This window comes from Calidris pugnax, unplaced genomic scaffold (genome assembly GCF_001431845.1).
Source record: "Calidris pugnax isolate Ruff unplaced genomic scaffold, ASM143184v1 scaffold211, whole genome shotgun sequence".
Classification (NCBI taxonomy): Eukaryota; Metazoa; Chordata; class Aves; order Charadriiformes; family Scolopacidae; genus Calidris; species Calidris pugnax.
Genome location: NW_015091083.1, coordinates 338,526 through 356,886, shown reverse-complemented (window position 1 = coordinate 356,886; position 18,361 = coordinate 338,526). Strand labels below are relative to the sequence as shown.

Below are 18,361 nucleotides of genomic sequence, written 5' to 3'. Positions count from 1 at the left end.
AATGCTGGATAACCCTTCCCGTGAAGAAATTTTTCCTAATATCCAATCTAAACCTCCCCTGGTGCAACTTGAGGCCGTTTCCTCTTGTCCTATTGCCTCTGACTTGGGAGACAAGACCAACCCCCACCTCTCTACACCCCCCCTTCAGGTAGTTATAGAGCGCGATAAGGTCTCCCCTCAGCCTCCTCTTCTTCAGACTGAACAACCCCAGCTCCCTCAGCCGTTCCTCGTAAGACTTACTCTCCAGACCCCTCACCAGCTTCGTTACCCTTCTCTGGACCCGCTCCAGCACCTCTATGTCTTTTTTGTGGTAAGGGGCCCAAAACTGGACACAGTGCTCAAGGTGAGGCCTCACCAGTGCCAAGTACAGGGGGATGATCACCTCTTGGGCCCTACTCACCATGCTGTTCCTGATACAGGCCAGGATGCTGTTGGCCTTCTTGGCCACCTGGGCACACTGCTGGCTCATGTTCAGCCGACAGTCGACCAAGGTCCTTTTCTGCTGGGCAGCTCTCCAGCCACTCTGCCCCCAGCCTGTAGCGCTGCATGGGGTTGTTGTGACCTAAGTCACACTGTCTTAGTGTGTCTCACTGTCTCTCACACAAAGAGACATCTCACACTGTCAGCAAGTTGAGAAAGAGTTAATAAGGATCTGTGCAAGAGCCTTTTTTTGGCCTTTCTTCCAGAGTATTCCATCAAAGCCACCTTCCAGTTTACTGGAACAATGGAAGGACTTTGGCTCTTAAGTATTGGTAGAGCTTCAGTTTATCAAGGTCTTGCATCATATTAGCTGTAAATATTGATAATACACGTATTCTCCACAGATAACAGCTTTCTTGTTTGCCCAAGAAGTTTTGCTCCAAAGCACTTCCTCCTCATCAGCAGCAAAATTACAGGACTGGGTTCTCAGGGAGTAGTACTTGTCTTATGTTTCATGCCTTAACTGTAAATAGATAAACTCCAAAGTCTTTCATTTAGGGAGAGTAAAAGATCTGTCAAACCATCCCCAGGAAATGAGGCAACTACGACAGTCCCCCATCTGCAATACAGAGATGGAAATAATTATGAGCCTCACTTCATTCAGCGCAGAATGTTTATGTAGTGCTTTCAGCATGTCTGTGTCTGTGCTAAGCAGGGCTTTTGTTGTTACTGCTGTTTCACAGTTTTTATCTCAGCCTCAATTATTCCTAGGTTGTCTTATTCAAGGAGGCAAGGTGGAGTCTGACAGCTCTTGGTCCTCTTGAAGGATGCTGGCTTCTGCAGCTGGGCTTGTCAGCCAGCCACGATTCTGCTTGAAGGCTCTGGATTTCAGAGGGAACGAGGGGACAAAGCTGACAGTAAAACAAGCCTTACATGTAAATTGCTACAGCTTAAGTAGCCGTCTCAAGGGAATACAGATTAAGAAGGAACCACTTTTTAATTTGGCCTGAATTTATACACAGGCTTAAGTAAGATTTTTAAAGGGATGTTTTGTCACAGTTGTAATTTAGATGAGGCTCAGATAGATTCCTGCCCATTCTCTCACTGCCTCAGCTGCTTCCAGACACTTTTCCTGACCTCTGTGGCAGTTTGTTTCCAGTCCTGCTGCATCTCTTGTAGCTTTCTCTTCTCTTTTCTAGTTCAAATACTGAGTTTCCTTCACTGCCTGAAACTCTTTGCACGTGCCTTGTTTACCTTAAAGTAGTATAGTCTTTTTAATAGGACAATGAGAGATTTAAGAGCCAAATTAAGGCCAAATGGAAGTCAGTGAGAAAGTATTTGTGCTCATTGGAGTGGGAACAGGTTGTTGTCTTAAAGTGTTAGTAAGATGCGTGTCCCATTCTAAGAAGTGGTTCTCTTGCAGTCGTGGATGGTAGTGGATTACCACCCTAAGCAACAGGACACACTTAACTTATCTTAATAGAAACCCCACTGAAATCTGATGGCCCTGATAAGCACAAGCAAGCCTCCAATGTGTCTGAAACCAGAGGCACAGGAATTGACACGGATGGGGGGCCAGCCTGAAGCTTACTCCTCTCATCTGTTGACCGATGAATCCCAAGGAGGAAAAGAATTTTCCTGTGCTTCACTTCCAGATCGGTGAAAGGTTCTTATTGCCTAACCTTTCAGAACCTCTTTTTCCTAAGGAAACCTCTGGCATTCCACATGACTAAAAGTAGGCATCTCATTTAGAGTAACTGTTTGCCTGCTGAGAGCTTTTATTACGCTTCATTGTGCTCCTTCACTAGACAGAGTTGTGCTTTGTGAAGGGCCTGGCTTGCGTATGGGAGAACGCAGCAGATTCAAATTGCAGGATATTGAATACAGCACTTACTGTCCCTGCTTTGCGATAGACATTTTGCCTGGCTGGGAACTGGTAGCACAGAGACAAACAAGAGAAGCTGACAGATTGGTGAATGCTGGGTGGGATCATTTGTCAGGAGACGTGATGAATCACTGTGGTGCAGCATTTCATTTTCAGAAAGATAATTTTCTGAAAAACTCAAATTGAAGGCGGAAGAGACAGCTGGGGGTGTTTTGTGATTTTTCATTTAAATCAAATATGCAATTTGAATAAAGGCATATTGAAAAGTTCCTGCTATTCTAAAAATATTTTGAGGAAGAAACAAAATCGAGGTTAGCAGGAAACAGAATGACCTGGAGGAGCATTTGCCAGCTATGCTCCACAAATAGGTGCTCTGACCCTCTCTGGTCAAAGCCCGTAGGAATCATATGTCTAGACCTTCAAGCAGTACTTCAATTAGGGGAAAAAATATCCATCTTATAACCTTGTACACAGGTCATCCAAGCAGAGGTCGATGTGCTTTTAATAGGGCTGCACGTAGACACTGAACTCCTCGCAGCCTGAGTAGGAGAAGTGGTCATGTTTAATATCGTCTGTGCTCTTAGAAGTCCAAGGCTACTTTTGCATCAAGACTGATTATTCATGCAAGATAACACATCAATAAAAAAGGCTGTATGTAACTGGCTAGAAACAGGGGAGACGCAGACAGTGAGGGACTTCATGCTGGTGAAGAGAGAGACTAAAGGCCGATGTCTGCTTTCCCCTGTCTCATGGTGCCAAAGGGCTACAGGCTCAGTCGTGCTGCACAAGGTTATTTGGAGGAGATGATGAAAACCTTTCTGACCCTCGCGTAAATGAACAGGAGAGCATGAATGCTTTAAGGAGTAACTCTGTGAAAAAGACATTTTAAAACAGCTGCTTTTCAGAGAATAGCACGTGCATTTACAGCACACTTGGTTAGAAGATCAGTTAGAAACTTTAATAAAGGAGAAATATCTAAACCCCTACATTTAGAATCACTTAAATAAACATAAAACTCTGTGTGTGTGTATATGTATAAAACTCTGTGATATTTCCAGATACCTTCCCATGTCAGTAGACATGAAATACAAAAGTAAAGAAATCTGGAGATACTGTTTCATATTTGCAACCCACATAGAGATGAAAGAGATCCCACATGGTGTGGGATTATAAAAAGCTTATATTCTCTTCCAAGCAAGATTCAAGCAGTCGCTTTCTTTTTAAACCAACAAATAGTAATGGGTCATACAATGTGCATGACTTGATGTTGAGGGACTTGATGTTGAAGCTTTTTGAAATAGCAGTGAAAGAACTGGTCACGTGGTACCTGATTTCTGGAGTAATGCTCTGCTGTTTATTCAGTTTGTGAAATAGGGAAATCTGTTGCCAGTTGTGCTCCCAGTATAAAGGTCTCGCACTCTTTGTGCAACAAAAAGTGGTTAATTTTATAGGGAAGAGAGGACTTGCTTTCATTTTGCGTCAGCAGGTTGCTTGCTAGTCCATCTTCTGCAGGTAAAAGGAAGAGCAGGAATGCTTGGTGAGGCAATTTCTTGAGACCATCTGTACTAACAAAAGGTTGCTGCTGATCTTGAAGTGCTTTATAAATGTTGATCGTAAGTTATTAAATTATTATTTTTATTATTATTGATCTAAAACAGGAAATTAAGATTGCATTAACAAGGGCAGACTGTGAGCCTTGGTAAAAAGGATTATCATGCTGAGCCACTGCATTGGTTTGCAAAGCAAAATTTGAGAGAGGAAATGCAAACTTCACAATTTGCATCCTTTTAGTAGCATGGCATTTGCCCTTTGGATAAGCATCACTGTTTCATTTGACCTTATCTCTTTTGTTCCAGATTAGTGGTGATATAAACTGTAGATTGATGCGTAACTCTCTCACTTTACAGGGCGTATTTTCTCAGATGGGATGAAATAATGTTTCACACAGACCTTTCTCTTTCATCTTCAAGGCAACAGATCTAGATTTCTGTTTCCACCTGCCCTCAGCTATGCTGTTCCTCTTCACCTCTGTCCCTTTCTGAGTAAGAATTAGTTTTTCAGCAATTAATTTACCTCACCACCTCTGTAGGACACTAACTAAATTTCAGAGTCTCTCTCAGACTAACAACCATTCCCTTCCATCCTAATTGATGGCTCTGCTCAAGACCGCAGCAGGCCCAGTTGAGACATGGGAAGCTGAGGGTGTGAAGAGCTGAAAACTAGTTCAGTCTAATTCTTAAATGAATGCTAGGAATGCCCCATAATATAAATTTTTCATTTATTGCCTGTAATTTTCCCAACTAATTCAAAATTTAATGATAGCTTTCAGCTTTGGTTTTCTCTTCTAATTAACGTAGCAGTGACTGTGTATAATCTCTGCGTAAAGTCAAAAGCAGCTTACATGATAATTACAGTGGGAGCACAGCACCTGCTGTTCAAGATAGTCATCCACAAGAAAGTGCTTGCATGACAGTTAAGGTGTTCGGGTTAAGTTATACATCTTTCTTGTGCTGTCCCAAAGCTATTTTGTTAGTCTCAGCCCAATGGTGGTAAACTTGGGAGAAGGAAACAGAGGAACTGGAGAGACCAAGCACAACCTCTGCACATACACCAAGGATTTCTTGGACATGCTGAACTTTTGAGGTCATAGTTTCTCATGGGGTCATATTGTTTAGTAACTTTATATTTACCCCATAGTAATTATGATGTAGTGGGTTGAAAATTCTTCTTTCACACTGTGGAAGATACTTTGCATCCAGGGTTTTGTTGTGTTTTTTTTTCCAGGAGCAAATGAAAACACTTATGACTGAATAAAGCAGAAGAAAAATCCAAGTGTATGGTAGAAGGAGAATAGCTTTGTTCTCTCTGTTAACTCAAAATAAGCATTGGTTGTTTCATTTTAGACCCTCCTCAGCTGGACTGACTAATGTCAGAGTCACTAGACAATACACCGTGTCTGTCTGTTGTCCAGTAGGGAAGAGCAACTCGTGAATTTAATTTTGGTTTTCTTTTCAACTGCTGCAGCAGAAAGATCTCAGAGTGACACTGTATTTTGCAGTCAGATTTATAGCAGATTGATGGAGAAGAAAACGGGGTTGGTCTTCTCACCTTTCTTGCTATACCTCTGATGTCGACCACTAACATTGACAGGCACCCCAGGAAGGGGGCATGTACCAACCTATTTGAGCAGCACTATTCAGTGCTTTCAATTTACAAAAGAAAAACTGTGAATATCCATTCATTATTTACTTCCTTTTTTGTGTTTGCTTGATTGTGTAGAAATGTGTGTGTATGGGACTGGGAGGAGGCACTTGTAGTCATTTCGGATACTGGCTGGTGGTGAGCAGTGGATCCAACAACAGCCTGCTTTACCAGCAGATACTCTCAACAAAAAAGTGCCGTCTTCAACGGCAAAAGCCTCTAAAGCACAACTTTGTACTTTCATTAAATCAACAAAAATGCGTTTATTTAAGAGCAGCTCCATTTAGTAATTAGATTCTTAAATGCTGTCTGTCCTGAATTTTGGGTAGCTCATTTCTTGCTGCTTCAATATAACTTCAATCCTGCTGTAAGAAGTGGGGTGTCCTGGCCGAGACAGTGAACACAATTCAGAGCATCGGTACAATGGTAATGCCGCTGTTGATCTCCCAGGAAGCGTATGGAAGATGCTGAGGGAGACTTGGTCACAATTAAAAGATACTAAGATAAAAGGAAATGCTACTGTAGATAGATGAATGTTTTCATCTGTAGGCCTCATTTGCAAAAAATGAATGATTAAACGGAATCCAATCTCTCTATAGTACTTTGGTGGTTAGTGAGAAGGGAAAAGATGTTTTGGACATCTGTGATGGAAAACATGAACATTAACTCAGAAGAGGAACTCCTCGTGTTCTTTACAAAATGCAGATACTTGTCATAGATACCAGCTCTACTAGAGAAAGGCTTTGGGAAATGTCAGTTAACTTTTTATTCATTTCAATATAGGACTGTTGTTCAACATCACATCACAACCCTGCTGTGTGCACTTCGATTTTGAAATGTTGTACTAAGCAAATTTTGAGGTTTTTGTCTTTTGTTGTTGATTTTAGATTGACAAATACGCTCAGCAGGATCTGAAGAAAGGGCTTCATTTGTATGGGACAGAAGGAAATATTGGCCTAACTAACGCATGGAGCATCATTCAAACAGATGTAAGTCTGAGCTTTTTTTTCCTTCCTCTTTACCCTCTAAGCTCTATAACAGCATGTCCTGGGTGTGAACCTAATTAAACCTCCAGATCCCAAGCCAATCTCTTCCTCCCACCCAGTTAGCACATTAGCAACTAAACTCTCTTTGCAACAAAAGGTGTTTTCTCCTTAGACCAGGATAGCTTATCTCTTTTAAAAAATTATCATGTATTGACACCTAACTATCACGTAGTGCTGTGTTGTGTGGAGAGTGGAGATGGTCAGACAGGAAACAAGCAGTACCTTCTCTTTAAAGTCAAAGGGACAGCTTATGTTGGAATGAAGAACAATAGTGTAATAACAAAGAACCGCTTCAACACCTTTTCAGTCCTGAACTGTCTCTTTTGTTGCCATTGTTGTTTTCCACTAGTGTAGTCAAAATGGAAGCCGGCCATGGTGTTTACAACATCCTCTTACAGTTTTTCCCAGCAGAATTCAATCATCATCCATCACGGATGGGCTTAGGGTGCTTTTTGCTGTGGTGCCGCCGCTGTTTCATCCTTCTGATTCTCTGACAGTACTCTGCCAGTGTTTTCTCATAAGGGACTGGTGAACACTGTGGCTGGCTTCCTCCATTTGTCCTTGTCTGACTTTCTGAGGAAACACAGTCACGGACAGTTCAGGTTTATTAGCTCTGTCCTTCTCTTTCCATATTCAGTTCATTCAGTTCTTTTGGGAGTGATCTTTCTGATATGATTTTCGCTGCTTCTTGAATGAGGAAAAGTGCTCCAGCTTTTCTTCTGCTTTAGAAAGAAGGAATTACACTACCTTGGCTACACTCAAAAGTCATGTGTAGCTTTCTCAGATTCTCCTCCAGAGGTGCTAGTGTGGTACAAACAGGCAGGGCTTTAAAAGTCTTGCCTCAGCCAAAAATGTCTTAAATCGACCAAAGATGATAACCTCTCCCAGTGCTTCCAAGATTATATGAACTATTCGAGATGATCGATGGGTACCTACCACGTTCTGATACGATAAACCTGCGTATTTACCCTTTACTTCCTCTTTTGCCATTTGGGCTGAAACCACAAACATCTTTCAGTCTGGCAGTGTCAGGATTCACATATACTCTTCTGTACCATACAAGATAATAGGAGTGGCAGGCTGCTAAAAAAAGGTCTGAGAAATTAAAAATTTAGGGTCACTAAAAGAACCAAAGAACTAGTTGGCCAAATTCCATGTGCATCTTTGGGGCTGCAGGAGCAGCCTGTATTGAGAGGAGAAGGTTGGCAGTGACAGCACTGTGTCTGAAAGACAAACAGCTCAGGTCCAGCAAACAAGCTAATGGGCTTTCTGGTCCTGTGGAAGGTGGAAGGTTCTTTCGGTTACCTTCAAAAGGCCTCTGCATCTTGCAATATTGTTAATATTTTTCTGTTCCAATACTAGGATTAAATATGAGAAGGCATCAATTGCTGACAAGAGAAATGCGTTTTGTGGTGTTTTGTGGTGTTTGGGTGTAGCCCAAGATTAAGCCACGTGAAATACAGATAAAAGTTTTAATATAATTGCTTGTATCTAACCGTATTAGAAATGTTACACTTTTATGCTAACTTAGCTCTGATTGGTAAAAATGTAGTAAAAATTACTAATATTAAGATGTTCGCAGTAAATATTAATCTGGCTTCAGTGACACCTGAAGAACTGTTCAAAGCAGATAGCAAAGGTGGGGGGAAAAGCATTATTTGGGAGTCTTACAGGATATTAATCCCATGCTTCCGTTCTCCTTTCTGTAAAATAGGTGTTTTGAGGGTTTTGAAAGGAAAGGGCTCTGTAATTGATCCAGGAGCTAAAAGCCAAGATGCAGATATCTGATGGTAGGATGCCATTGTACAGCAGGATGGTGGATTCTTTTTCTCTAAACTCAAGACACAGGGTTTTGTGTGAAAGAAAAGGTCTTGTTCAGTGACAGGCTTGGGTTTGAGGTAGGACTGGATAGTCTGTGGTCTGTGTAGTGCTGCAGATCATGCTTGATTGTCTTAATAGTTCCTTTGGCTTTGAAACCTATTACAGTTTAAAGAGCATTTTATAAGTTTCTGATGAAACTAATGCTAGGTCTTAGCAGCCCAAAAGATAATAGTAAAGTGCTATCTTGCAAGCCACGTACAGTCATGTTACATCACTCTCTTTTCTAACATGGCAACTATGAAATTACCATGTGCTGCCTTGACAGTACCACAGTGTTAAAGTCCCCATGCTCCCCGTGCTGGGCACTGAGGAGAACAGCAAAGAGCTCCCACAGATCCATTTTTACTGCTCTGCATAATTGGTTTTCACATGTATCTTTCAAAACTATTTAGGAGCAGTGAAGGCAATCCCAGCATGGTTAATTATGTAAAACACTTTGCAGTTGAATAGCGTTATGTAAATGCCAAGTATTATTTTTTGTGTTCAGTAATAATTGTTATCCCTTACATTGCCAATCAGTAGAGTGTAATCACTGATAGGAGGATTAGAGCAATACAGGGAACTTTTTGAAAGGAAAGTCCTAGCCCAGGCTTGCTGTTTGCATTTTGGCTCCTAAAGAGAGCTCTCAAACCCCTCACATTAGAAGGTTACCACGTTGCAATTACTGGACAATGTCTCAGCGCTGACTTTTCTAATGAGTCCAGTAGACATCAGTCATTGACTGAACTACGGGCTATATATGTACATGGATGGAAAACAGCAGCCTCAGAAGAAAGCATGACATAAGAAAAACATGACAGCAGCAGAAATCATGATGAGTCCTTCTCCCTTGTCCTCTCTGCATCCACACTCCTTTCTTTCCAAAAGTACTTTTCAGAGCTTGAGCAGAAAGATGGCACCGTGGTTAAAGTAGTAGGCTCAGACATGAGGGATCTAAGCTCTGGTGCAGTTCTTCATTTCTCCTACGAATAGCCTAGATAGAGACCATCCCCAGCCTGAGTTCACTAAGTACAACTGTGTATGGCAACTTTTGCTCAAAGAAGGGGAAAAAAGTTTTTCCAGAAACTGGCATTTCAGAGGGGAATTTTGACTGGGAGTATGGAGACCCAGTGTGCACACAGTGACTTGTGAGTGGTGATTTCTGAATTTCTTCTTTAAGTGTGAAAGACCTGAGCACCTTTTTCAGGGGGCTTTCTTCTCTGAAGCCTTTGTGCCTTGGGAAGTGTTTTTCCTCTTTTTAACAGAAGCACACAGTTCCTATATAACTGGGAACAAGGATAAAACGGAGTCCATCAGGCCCATCTTTAGTAGTTTGGTAGTTTTGGTCCATAACTGATCTGTTCAGGTTACTGCTAAAGGAGTTGGGTTGAGCTGTGTACATGCAACACACGTTAGAGGAAAAGCACTAGAGCCATTTTGCAGTCACATTAAGCCTCTAGGTCAGGGAGCTGTTTCAAATTAGAACATTTTATTGATTCCTTTTTAATACCTTCAGCTAAGCAAACTCACAGCCCATCTCAATAGTGTTTCAAACCTTAAGAGGATCAGAAACACAATCAGGTGACTTTTGCCTGTCGTGACTGAAGACGACGAAAGCGTACAAAGTGATTTTAAACATGACTAAAATCCTAATAGTTTAGGATGTGAGTTACCCTGAATTGCGTTAGACTCCTTACCAGCCAGGACTGGATAAAGTTACAGGTGGAAATCATTAGGAAATGAGAAATAGGCATTAATTTTTAAAATGTTGCTTCATCCCCAACATCTTTGTGATCAATATTTGAATGCTTCTGCTTTAAACTAAGCAGGCAGTAATTCGAGAGGCATGCAGAAAGCACATTAGCTTCACTAAAGCGAGCAAATTCAGCCCACTTTTACTGCTGTGTAAGGTCTTTCATGTCTATTTAAACCACTGTAACTGAGAACAAGATTTGACCCCTTTCTCTCTCCCTCAGTCATTGATTCTGTTAGATCAAACCATACTTTGGGATTATTGCTGAAGTAATCCAAACCACCCATTAAACATGATTTTAAAATAAAATTTTCTTATTCACCACATTTTACAGTGATTGAGGAAAAAGGCATATAAACCACAACCGTGCCCTGTCCTTAGTTCTCTGTCACATTCACAAAATTGGAAAACCAGGAATTCCTAAAACCTGTCTGCAACAAGGATTGGGTGTCTGTTTATTTTCATGAACCCTATTCCAGCCTGACTGATTTGGCAGGAATTCGGCAAAGAAAACAAGGCCTCCTTAGCCTTCAATACCAGGATTGTCTGTAAAATACATACAAGAATCCAACTCCTTACATTTCTATTGTACTAAGATAGAAACTTTGTGTTTAGCATTAATTACCAGCTCTAGATACTCCATGCTGGAGCAGCAATTACCTGATAACACAAAAGCAAAGCTCTCTGCCAGCAGCGTTGTGTTCCATAAATGGAGCCCAGAGCCTCAGGGCTGCTCGGTGCCGCAGCACAGCCTTTGACTGTGTCCTTGTGTTGAGCCCCTGTGTGTCCTGAGCTCTTGGAAAATGGAGCCCAGAGCCTCAGGGCTGCTCGGCGCCGCAGCACAGCCTTTGACTGTGTCCTTCTGTTGAGGGGCCCCTGTGTGTCCTGAGCTCTTGGGGACTGAGGAGCTGCTTCAGAAGCCCACGGGTAATCAATAGGGGAGTGATTTATGTCTCTTTAACAAGGGAGGGAAAAAATGTGTTTTGACATCTCCAGAGACTGAGCCTCCCACGAGAAACATGTGAAACAAACAGCAGCGTAGCGTCACTATTCCTGGAAACGTTTAGCAGCAGGAGCTTAGATCCTCAGAGGCATTTGACAAGGTTTTGCTTGTTTGAGCAACTCTGCCAAACACTGTACAAGTGTCCCCAGAACTACTGCCCAACTGTCACCTTATGCCATTTGTGCGTGTGGGCAGGCACAATTGCATCTAATCTTGCTGCTCCTTCACAGCTGCAAGCTGGGATCAAGTGACTTCAGGTGTCCAAGTCACAGTGTCTTAAAGTTACTGCTACTCAAGACAGTAGCTGACATTTTCTACAGGTTACCCCCTTTTAAAGTGTGTTAGTCTGGGTACCCTAAAATGAGCACTATTAGTTTGTAATTATTTCTAAAAAACATAACTGCATTGTTCCCTGTTGAAACTAGGAACAGAACTAATCAATTAAGCAACCTTGTCTAATTTTATCACTTAACTAGTGAAGGGAGCAACACAGGACTGTAAATGTGACCACAAAATGAATGTGGCTGTAGCAAGAATCAAGTCTGCAATTGCTTCATGACAGTTTCACTTTCTGGTATTGGCAGAACATCAGCCTTTGTGGAAAAATATGAAGTCTATAACAAACTGCTGGTGACAGAAATTATCCTTCATGGGACCTGAGCTTTCTCCATTCTCCAAGTGCAGGACTGTTTCCAACTATCCTTGCTCAGAAACCTTGTAAATTTTAAAAAGAGAGCATTGCTTTCAAATCTAAGAGGACTCTAAAAAAAAAATCCTCTTACTATGCTCTTACTATGTCCTCAATATTTCCCTTTCTTCTAATAGTGCCTCATCTCCCTCAACAGTTTGGCGACCTACCTACCGTTCAGCTTCATGCACACAGGACAAATCAGTTGCTTGTCACATGATCCAAAATCACTCCCACACTCTCTCTTCTTCACTTGGGCCTCCATAATGAGGTCTCTGAATTTACTGAGCTCTCAGTTTATGTGTCTTTTAGACTTCTAGCTGGACTTCTTCGCTGAATCTGTCCTGGTGACCCATTCAATCCCACTGCTGTTTGTTTCCTCATTCTTGTCTCTGACCTACTGCCGTGGGTCAGTGCCTCTGCTCCCTAGAGATGCCATTCGCCTCACTTGGTCTTCACTGAACAGTTTGCTTGTGCTCTCTCTGGTCTCGGTGATGGCAGTTCTCTTCTTTAGGATTGTGCATCATCTGCTGCTTAATTCCATTGCTCGTCCTTCCTTTGTCTTCCAAAGACTTGACATCTCTTACAGTTCCAGACATTATTTCTCCCAGTCCCAATGCTCACACTATTTCATTCTTTTTCACCCTTGATCTTTCTTAGGCCTTTCTCCCACTGCTGGGACCGCCTTGTCTGCCAGCACTGATAGGCAAGCACGAATATTTGATCCTCTGCTCTTGTACAATACAGAGGGGACCTGTGTGGGCAGGCAGTGTGTGTCCGACTGCAGCTGGTCTTTGCAACTGCGTCCCCTCCTATTTCCACCTTCTGCCTTATCAGGAAGTTTTACTCTTTGGATCCCAACCCTAGCTCATGCCTAGGCACCTTCTGCTTCCCTGGCTCCATAGGAACAGCTGTCCTTAGCACTGTTAGTGAACTCTTAACTGCAAAACCTGTACTTCGTCTTTGTCTCCTTAGTCTGTCAGACTTTGACACCCTCAGCCACGCAGTGTTATGGGGAGAAGGGGCCTAGTCCTGATTTATGCAAACTCTTGTCACTTGTCTTTGGCCAGAACATCACTCAAATGTCTCAGCCCTTCCTGTTGCACTCTCTACATCACAGATGAGCTGCGTTTTCAAGGCTTGCTATTTACAAGCTGTCACTTCTCACTGTCTATCAAAGAACTGCCTCCTGACTCTAATGATGACAGCCTGCAAGACCTTCCTGTTAGATTTCCAGATAAACCACCCTTCCTCAAATGCATGCCATGTGCTCCGTGCTGCTCCTATCCGCTTTTGGGACCTGTTATACACGGAGCTCCCGTCTTGTGTGCAGGAACATAGAGGTAAAAAAAGAAAGTCACAAACTTTTTTTTACTTTTAAGTTAGTTTGTAGAAAATGAAGCCCATAAACTCACCAGCCAAACAGTTGCAAGCCACGGATTGATTCCTGCCACGGACCAAATCAGATTTCTGAGCAGAATCATGGGGGGGGGGGGGGGGGGGGCAAGACCTTCCTGTTAGATTTCCAGATAAACCACCCTTCCTCAAATGCATGCCATGTGCTCCGTGCTGCTCCTATCCGCTTTTGGGACCTGTTATACACGGAGCTCCCGTCTTGTGTGCAGGAACATAGAGGTAAAAAAAGAAAGTCACAAACTTTTTTTTACTTTTAAGTTAGTTTGTAGAAAATGAAGCCCATAAACTCACCAGCCAAACAGTTGCAAGCCACGGATTGATTCCTGCCACGGACCAAATCAGATTTCTGAGCAGGGGGGGGGGGGGGGGGGGTAGATGTTAGTCTGGGAAAGATTTCTGACTTTTGCTTGGCAGAAGAAAAAGAGTGTTGAGAGCACTGAAATGTCTCTATCGAGGACTACTTTCTTGCGAGAGCTTGAAGCACATGGGATGTGTGAGGTACAGTGTTACACCTCTGCCCTCTGTTGGTCTGGAACAGCAGATCTCGGGTGTGCAACAAGACCTGAACCCTCTGTGCCCACAGACCCTACAACTATTACATATATATATAGGGAAAACTCTCCCATAAATATCAGGATCTGAGATCCTTGGTCCTGGTGAGGCAAACAAACATCTGCGTGGTTATGAGTCTGTCAGACACAAAAGGAATGGTCTCTGTAGAGATGCAAAAAATACCACACAGGCTTATATAAAACCACATTTAAAAAATAAGAACTTGGCGAGTCAGTTCAGGGCTAAGTAGGTGGCTGGCACAGCCTTCAGCAAGTGCGAAGCGCTGCCAATAGCAGAGAGCAGTTCTGCAGCCCAATGTCGTCTTGTTTTACTCATTAGTGGTAAAGTGTTCTAAATACCGACAAATTCATACTTTTGAGTTAGCAGAGGAGTGACAGATGGTGTATACATCTATATGGTAATGAGTCTTAGCTTATTTTGTATCACAGGAAGACACTATTTCCCAGAGGGGGAAGGTGGTCGCAGAGCCAGTCCCTGTACCGCTACAGACATTCCCTGTACCTTCCATCCCACCACCAGAGTCAAACAAACTTTCTGATTTGGCACTAACACAGTCACTGTGCACCGTGTCCTGTGCAGACACTTAAAGCACCACTGTTTGGCAGCATCGGATGATGACATTAAGGAACTGCACCAAAGAGAGAAGAGGAGGAAATACATCTTTTATTGACTGACAAAGACTTTCAGAGGTGATCTGTAATTAACAGCTTAGAGAGAAATTCGCCTCGTTAACTTCAATCATGATTTCAGCAGTGTGCTGTAGAGATCCCAGTATCTTTGTCTCCTGGGTGCTGTATCTGTATCTTAAATAATTTTTTCCTGACAACAAGCTGCAAACGATTATAATCCTGCTCAGTCACTCATCAACTCAACCTCAGGACTTGACTGCTGTTCTCCTGGTTCAGCTCCACAGCCTCCTGCCACTGCAAATAGGTGCCTTTGCGTCTTCTATCAACATTAGCTACACACAAGACTGTATTTAAACATAGAAAGGAGTGAGGGAAAGGGTCTATTTGGGTAAAGCTGTGGAAATACTGTATTTCTTTAAAATGTCAAGCCTCTGCTGCTGTAATCGAAATGCACTGAACGTCCAGCTCCAGGAGGGAGCAGTCAGAAGGAGCAGAAGGCAGTGACAGATCATACTTAGAGTATCTTCTCGCTGCTGCTTTTTCCAGTTCAGATGCTGTGGAGTCTCCAACTACACGGACTGGTTTGAAGTCTACAACGCAACCCGGGTGCCGGACTCCTGCTGCTTAGAATTCAGCGAGAACTGTGGCCTCCACTCCCCAGGGACCTGGTGGAAAGCGGTGAGTAGCTTTCCAGCAGCAGCTGCCTTCCAACCCAGGTGAGGGGCAGGCAGCTGGTCACTCGCAGGGCTCTGCAGAAGGCATGTTGTACCCTTACTCATCTTTAATCAGGTGATTTCAGAAGCTTCGTGTTGAGCTGTGGCTTTTGACCTCCAATGAAACTGCCAATTTAATTATTTTTTTGAGCTGAAGGCTTTCCTTGCAGTAGGCCCTGAGCTGCTGTTTCACATTGCAGACAAGCACCTTCAACACTCATCTCCTGCACAGTCCAACTAGATCTAGCTAGAAAATTACAGGATTGTCCTTTTTAATGTCCCACCTACTGGAATTGGGTAGAGATAAAGGCAAATGCCTCGTCTGCACACACATAGCACAAGCCCTGGAGCAGCAGCTGTAGGTTATGGTGGCCCCAGGCATCATGAGGGAAGGGGACTGCATGGAGTGCTCTGCTGCTCCCAGGAACCCTACTTCAGGGGCTTCCACTGCCCAGTAGGAGACTGGGAACTGTTCCACCAAATTGCCAGCAGCATTTTTTTTTCTTGCAATGAGTTTCTGCACTTGCCTTTAATCAAATTGAAAACCCCATGGGATAATTCCCCTACAATGTCCTCAGCAAGGTCTTTCTAGAGCAGATAATCAGAGCCTAAATTCTCTGAAATTAGCTCAGCAATTCTTTGTTCCAATTACAGGTAGTGCAATTACTCAGGAGGGGTTTGGAGTAAGGCCAGCTGATGAAATGGAATTATAAGGTAGTTTTGCTGTTTCTAGTGGGTTTGTGAAGACAATGAGTAAAGCTCCTTGGCCACTTTGTAGTGAGATTCCAGATGCATGGATTGGCACTGGCAGAGGCTGAGTTCCAGCCAGACATGGATCCCTTCTACCTCTTGAGTAGCTCCAACTCAAATTTTGAATTTAAGGACTTAAAAGTTCTTCTTCTATTTTATTCAGAGTACCGAGAAGATCAGTGCAGGTTAACCCCATGTCTTCTGGTAGGCATTAGGAGGTTTGCCTTTATACGTAGTGTGAAAGTCACTGAAGGCTGAATGATTCTTGGCCGCGTACATTTACAAGACAGAGGGCAAAATTTTTGCACAAGGTTGTCTTACAGACATTATTTATTATTTACATGTTATTTAAAGAAAATTGGGCCAATTCTGCCCTCCCCAAAACTGGGCCAGGAACACGAGCACCCAGCTACTGCAGAATTTAAAGCAGGAAGCAAATAATGGTTGAGTGCCCATACTGCAATTAGAAGTGATGGACAGTGGTGTGAAATGGGCCTCTGTGGAGCAGGAGTGGCTACTGAACAGATCTCACTGGAACGTTTGGGTTTGATATATACATTATAAATATTTGCTTTCCTGAAATATGGAGAAAATGAGAGGCTCATTCTGAAGTTCTTACTGCTTCTACTTGGTTTTCAGAGGGCAAAGTTTAATTATTTTTAGTTATTGGCCCAATTTATTTGGAGGTGCACTTTTTTGTGTCATTACAATTAATATTCCCTGTTCAAGTTTCAACTAGAAATATACTGCAGTTGTACCAACGCTGAAGTAATAATCCAGGCTACCGAGCAATTCAGGCTGATCTATCTCTCTTCTATCTGTACATTCTCAGGGGAGCAGAGCTGTGCGTTGATTGCTAATACAATATTCTGTTGTTTTTTTTTTTTCCAGCCTTGCTATGACACAGTGAAAGTATGGCTCCAGGAGAACTTACTAGCAGTGGGAATCTTTGGATTGTGCACAGCTATGGTGCAGGTACAGTTTAATATAAATTTTCAAATCCTAATTAACCATAACGAAATAAGTGACCATCGATCCAGGTACACTCTGCCCAGGCCTGTTTTAATAATTCCAAATTTTGTATCATGTTAGAGTAAAACTCTGCAAGATTTAAGTTTTTTATGTTTTCATTTAGTTAAAATACTATGTACAAGGTACAGAACTAGGAATATTGCACACATTTTCTGTTTGATGATGCACTGCAAAGAGCAGGGACTTTTTACCAAATAGTTTATCTAAGGCTTAGCCTAGACTCAGTGGCTGTCCGCACCATCCAGAGACAGCAGCCTAGTGAGGGGAGGGTGAATTGCCTTTTAGGGTACCTGCGTTTGTCCAGGAATTCTCCACACAGGACTATCCACCTCAGCTCAATACCTAACTTCTGGGATCAGAATTCCACTCCTATCCCCACTGATGTGGGATCAGGCAGCAAGGCACGTGTCTTACTCTGTCTCGTGTGTCACGTATTGACTGCAGCCTATTAATGCAAATGCCTGACTCCTCCTAGACCCAAATTTAGTAGAGTTTTGGGGTTTGTTTTCCAGTATAGTAAGCAGATATGTTTTAGAAAATAGATAAGCACAAGAAGATCATACAGCACAGTGACAGTGTAAGACTGTTGGTAATATATTGCCAAGTTTTAAAAAACAGCTTTTGAGCATCTATTCAGCATTTAGGGAGTCCTTAAAAGGTACATTAAAAACCCAGCAGCCCATGTCAGGTACTTCTCACAGGCCTTGATTATATTTAGGGTATTTAAGAGAATACACTTTCTGACAGAAAGAAATTACTACTTTGCATGGGAGAAAACACTTCCTTTCAGACACTTTAAAAATGCTAATTGATATTCCTAGTACATGCTGTGAAATACAGAGAAAACACCTCAGAACACCAAAGATATGTAGTCTGTCTTCCAGTTGTGCTATGTGATTGAATCTGAACGTTGATGACAAAAGTTTTGATGTGCTGTCACCTAAAATGAATTGTATTCCCTCTATTGTTGCTGTTACAGTGTTGTTCTGGCCCTAAGTATGTGATGGCCTTTGCTTTCCTGTTAAAGATCTCATAGAGTCATACAGTGACACAACTTGGAGGACATACAGCACATGTGGCAGAAGAATCTTCTTCAGTCATGGATGCTCAAAATTGTAAATGAAATTCAGGTTTTATTGTGCAGCTGTCCCTGAAGGTGTTCCTTTGATAAGAAGTAGATAAGAATTATAAAACAGCGCTAAAGCCTAAACAGCCTATAAAACAATTAAAGCCTAACAATCTTATTTCATTGTCAAAAAAACAGGCAATGAAGACAATAACAACTTTATAACAATTTTTTTTTCTTTATAAAGTAGTATAGTGTTATTCACATACTCTTCCAAAATACTCCTTAACAGGAACTACTACTTATGTAAAGAGTAAATTTGAAGT

The 18,361-nt window shown here is 42.3% G+C and overlaps 1 protein-coding gene across 5 annotated transcripts in view; it reads left to right on the top strand.

Annotated features, from left to right (window-relative positions):
• Nucleotides 1-18,361, top strand: part of TSPAN4 (tetraspanin 4) — a 367,797-nt gene that overhangs the window by 347,633 nt on the left and 1,803 nt on the right. For all 5 annotated transcript variants that reach the window (XM_014957436.1, XM_014957439.1, XM_014957438.1 and 2 more), the window contains 3 exons: nt 6,394-6,495; nt 15,021-15,152; nt 16,829-16,912. In XM_014957436.1, coding sequence (XP_014812922.1) covers nt 6,394-6,495; nt 15,021-15,152; nt 16,829-16,912 — 318 coding nt within the window. The remainder of the gene's footprint in view (nt 1-6,393; nt 6,496-15,020; nt 15,153-16,828; nt 16,913-18,361) is intronic.